This window comes from Cebus imitator, unplaced genomic scaffold (assembly GCF_001604975.1).
Source record: "Cebus imitator isolate Cc_AM_T3 unplaced genomic scaffold, Cebus_imitator-1.0 Scaffold59, whole genome shotgun sequence".
In the NCBI taxonomy this organism is placed as follows: Eukaryota; Metazoa; Chordata; class Mammalia; order Primates; family Cebidae; genus Cebus; species Cebus imitator.
This window is the reverse complement of record NW_016107374.1, coordinates 1,931,593-1,936,434: the sequence shown is the minus strand read 5'-3', so window position 1 is coordinate 1,936,434 and position 4,842 is coordinate 1,931,593. Positions and strand designations below refer to the sequence as shown.

Here is a 4,842-nt window from a genome sequence, read left to right as displayed (position 1 = left end):
TGTGTGTGTGTACTCATGGACATCAGAGTTCACACACTGCATGTGTGTGTGTGTACTCATGGACATGAGAGTTCACACACTGTGCCTGTGTGTGTGTGTGTGTGTGTGTGTGTGTACTCATGGACATCAGAGTTCACACTGCATGTGTGTATGTGTGTGTGTGTATACTCATGGACATCAGAGTTCACACACTGTGCGTGTGTGTGTGTGTGTGTGTGTACTCACGCCAGTGTGCGTGTGGGTATATGTGTGCATGCAGAATTGTAATTTTTTGTTCCGGGAGACAGGGTCAGTGTCTGTTGCCCAGGCTGGTGTAGTGGCGTGATCCTAGCTCACTGTAGCCTCGAATTCCTGAGCTCGAGTGAGCCCTCCACCTCAGCCTCCCAAAGTGCTGGGCTTACAGGCACGGGCCAAGTGTGGAATCTTGGTTCATGACCTTTCAGAGCTGGGGGCTGAGAAAGCTGTACCACCCTCCCTTCTCATTCCAAGGACGTACTCTGAGAACAGCTGTAAAGACTTTTTGTTTGTTTGTTTTTCCCGAGACAGGGTCTTGTGATGTCACCCAGGCTGGCGTGCAGTGGCGCGATCACAGCTCACTGCAGTCTTGCCCCCGCAGCCTCAAGCAATCCTCCCACCTTGGCCTCCTGAGTAGCTAGGACTAGAGCTACTTGCCACCACACCTGGCTAATTTAAAAAAAATTTTTTTAGGGACGAAGAAGATCTCATTATGTTGCGCAGGCTGATTTTGAGCTACTGGGCTCAAGTGATCCTGTCACCTTGGCCTCCCAAAGGGCTGGGATTGCAGGTGTGAGCCACCGTGTCCCGCCAGCCATTTGAAGCGGATCCTAAATCCAGGATAATCTTCTCTGGATCTTTAGCTAATTAGATCTGTAGCAACCCTGTTTCCAGTGTCACATTTGCAGGGTCCAGGGGGACTTCCCTTTTCTTTTAGCGGGGCTGGGGCACTCTTCCCGCACTACACAGGGTTAGAGGCAGACTCAGCAGCCCTGTGGCCCGTTTCCTGAGGTCCATGCCCTAACCTGCCCCCTCAAGGTCAGAGCTGCCCAGTGGAACGTTCTGTGGACTGGACGCACTCCATCCCTGCCTTGTCCAGGGCAGCCCCTCACCGTGCATGACTGATGGACACCTGGAATGTGGCTAGTGCCACTGAGGGGCTGGACTTTTTAAAGTGGGAATGCTCTCATCCTGGAAGGCGCAGGCATGGTCTTCCCCCTCCTGTGTGAGGAAAGGAAGAGGGAGCAGCACATGCTGGGAGGAGGGTCTGCACCCTGCTCTGGGCTTCCCACCTCCAGCCCCCAACCTGGGCACCCCAGAGTCCCCTGGGAGATGAGCACCCTCACAGAAGCCTGGACCTCGGTCGCTTTGCACAGCGCCCAGCCCCTGCACCGGCCGTGGAACATGGGCCAGGAACCTTTCCTGCACTGAGCGGAGCCCTTTGAAGGGATGAGCCCAGGAGTCCTCAACGCCATCAAGGCTGCCTGTGGCCTCTCCCTGTCCATGACCCCTCCTGGGCCTGCACCATGGGGGTTGAAGTTCATGGTGTGGTGGCATGAGCCTCGAATCCCAGCGACTGGAGAGCCTGAGGTGGGAGGATGACTTGAGCCTGAAGGTCGAGGCTGCAGTGAGCTGTGATCATGCCACTGCATTCTAGCTTGGTGACATCGCAAGACGCTCTCAAGAAAAAAAAGCCTTTACAACTCTTCTCAGAGTGTGTCCTTGGAATGAGCCCACAGCCAGAGGAGCTGCTCGCATATGCAGCCAGCTGTCCACAGACCGGCCTGGGGGCACTGTGGATGAGGTGGGGGCACTGTGGATGAGGTGGGGGCACAGCTGTCCTGCAGAGGTAGGGTTTAGCAGGAAGGGGTGTAGAGTCCGGAAGGAGGCCAGGGAACATTCCAGGTGGAAGCCCAGGCAGGAGGGTGCTCTTGAAGAATTGAAGAAAAGAGGCCCCCCAGGTCCCCGGGGACAGGGAGGAGGTAGGGGGGACCTGGGGGGCCTCATGGACCAGCAGTGGGGAGATCTCCGTGTTCCCCGCTCCTCATGACAACCCGATGTGGAGCTGGGCCCCCTCTGCACTGTGCCCCGTTTTTATCCCTGGCAGGTGTCGCGTGCAGGCTGTTCTTACCTGTGTCTTGGTGTGTTTAATTGTAATGATGAAACTGTGGGTGCTGGGAAGCAGGGCAGCCCTTCTGTTCTCTGTCTCCGAGCTGTGGCTGTGGAATGAGAAACTGCTGGGAATCCAGAGTGGAAGGAGCCAGGGTACAGGCGGTGACATCAGACTGCGCCTGAGTCGCTGCTGGAGCCTTCAAAAGGGTGTCGTGTGTGCAGGGGCCCCTCTGTCTCAGGGCCCTGGGCAGAGACAGGAGGAAGGTCTGAACCATGGGGTCTCCAGCCTTCTCTTCTGGCCACTCGTGGGTGGGGCAGGGCGGGGTGGGGGGCTGGGAGAGGAGGGGCAGCAGTGTCTGCAGGCAGGGAGGGTGGTCTGCAGCCTGGGTTCTGGGGACAGAGATGAGCAGACCCAGTCCCAGCTCTCAAGGGGGACCCCTCCCCGCAGCTGTCTATGTGGGGTGGGCACAGATGTGTCAAGAGACCATCACAGTACAGGGTGACCTGGGTCATGAGGGAGGGCAGGACTGAGCAGCTGCGTTCCTGAGAGGGCTCCTGTACCCCAACATGCAGTCACGCCCAGGAGCCACTGCCCCCCAGGCCACGCTGGCCTCCACCATGGCCCAGAGTCCTGGGTAGGGGGTTGGAGGAGGTGGCAGAGTGGCCACACACTGGCTTTGAGGTCAGCTGTGTCTCAATTTAAGCCCTTGGTGCTGCCTGCTGGCTGACTTTGCACTGATGACTTAACCCTGCCGGGCCTCAGTTTTCTCTCTGTAGAGTGGGGGGATCATTTCCAGGGTGCGGCTGGTCAGGAAGATGAACTTGGGCCACATGCATAAAGCCACGGGTGGTGGATGCTCACTCAGCTGCTGCCTGTGCCTCCCATCTCGGGCTGGGCTGGCCCGGGAGGATGCTTTTTGCTAAGTGCAAAAGCAGGGTTTTTTGCTAAGTGCTAAGAGGGTTTTCTAGAAGGTGGCACAGAGGCTCACCTGTGTCTGCTCCTCCAGGGGACGACCGCTTTGGAAGACGCGTTGTCACGTTCAGCTGCTGCCGGATGCCGCCTTCCCACGAGCTGGACCACCAGCGGCTGCTGGAGTGAGTGTCCTCCCTTTCTGCCCGTCTCTCCGTGTTGCTTGTCCCCATCCCTTCACCCCACCTCCCTCTGAGTCACCTGCTCTGTTCTGGGGCCTCCTTTGTGACTTGCTGGTGTGCAGAGCTTCCCGTGCTCATGAGTCTACCCGAGGGCAGCTGTGGCCACCCGTGGTCCCTGGCTTCCGTGCACCGTTCATTAGCACAGTGGGAGCTGCATTTGGTTTCCTTTCAGCCACCTGAGCTGTGGGTGCCTCCCTCTGGAGCTGGGGACTGTCCTCTGGTCCTGTGTGTAGGCCAACCTTGCAGATGAGATGGCTGCAGAGCGCCAGGCCTCCCCCACGCACTGTCCCTTTGAGACCTCCTGGGCCCCTCTCCAGGAACATCTTTGGAGCCGTGTGAGTTTCCTATGGCCGCCGTACCAAATGACCACACTCCTGGCAGCTTCACATGCTCTGAGCAGATCCTCCCCGGTTCTGGGGGGCATCAGTCCCCAAGGTCAGGGCAGCAGCAGGGCTGCACTCCCCCTGGTGGCTGTAGGGGGGCTTCTGGCCTCTTCCGGCTCCAGGGGGCCCCAGGTGACTTGTGGCCACGTCATTCCTGTCCCTGCCTACATCTCCACGTGGCCATTTCCCTCCCTCATAAGGACACCAGCCACTGGACTAGGCCCACTGCAGTCCCATGACACCTCATCTGAACTGATTGCACCGGACCCTGTTTCTGAGTCAGGTCACACTCTGAGGTTCTGGGTGGAATTTGGCTGGTGCCATTCAAACCCAGCACCGAAGACAAGGGCCTGCTGCTGCTGCCGCCGCCACCATCATTGGCTCAGCAGGCATCTATTGAGCACCTACTGTATGTGAGGCACTGGGTAGTCACTGTCTCAGGGCCCACGTGTGAGCTGAGGAAATCACCCCTCAGTCTGTGGTTTGGGGTGGGGGAAGCAAGGCCAGGAAATGGCTCTGAGACAGAAGGTGGCGTGACATGGAAGGCACTGAATGAGGGGCGCCTGGACCCCTGTACCTTGTATACACCCAGCGCTACCCAGGTAGCTGAATGTGGAGCGCCTGGGCTCCACAGCTGGGACGGATGGGGACTAGAAAATCAAGGTTGTTGATTTGCCACATCAACAAGCATCAAGAGCATTGAAAAGGGGAGGCCTCTGGCAGCCCCCAAACCAACTTGGCCAAGGAACCATTTGTCACATTGGGCAGAGCCCTTTGAAGGGATGAGCACAGGGGCCCTCAAAGCCACCGAGACTGCGTGTGACCTCTCCCTGCCCATGACCCCTCCTGGGCCTGCACCTCTGTTCCCCCAGCCTTTGCAGTACCCCCAAACACATCCTCCCTTGCACATGTCCCTTCGTGTGCTCAGACTGCTCCTGTGCCAGTCCCCTATTGTGGCTGTCCTCTCTCCACCCCCCCCCGCTATGCAGACATCACCTCCCATGCACACACCCCCTCCTGTGCACACACCCCCTCCTGTGCACACACCCCCTTCTGTGTACACTCCCTTCTGTGCACACACACCCCCTTGGGCATACACCCGCTCCTATGCACACACGCCCTTCCCTTGCACACACCTCCTCCCGTGCACGCACCCCCATCTTGTGCACACCCCCCTCCC

General features: G+C 58.5%; 1 protein-coding gene across 2 annotated transcripts in view; it reads left to right on the top strand.

Annotated features, from left to right (window-relative positions):
* ARHGAP8 (Rho GTPase activating protein 8) overlaps positions 1–4,842 on the top strand; it is a 96,396-nt gene that overhangs the window by 37,772 nt on the left and 53,782 nt on the right. For both annotated transcript variants that reach the window (XM_017529497.2, XM_037738908.1), the window contains exon 3: positions 3,135–3,222. In XM_017529497.2, the coding sequence (XP_017384986.1) occupies positions 3,135–3,222 (88 nt within the window). The remainder of the gene's footprint in view (positions 1–3,134; positions 3,223–4,842) is intronic.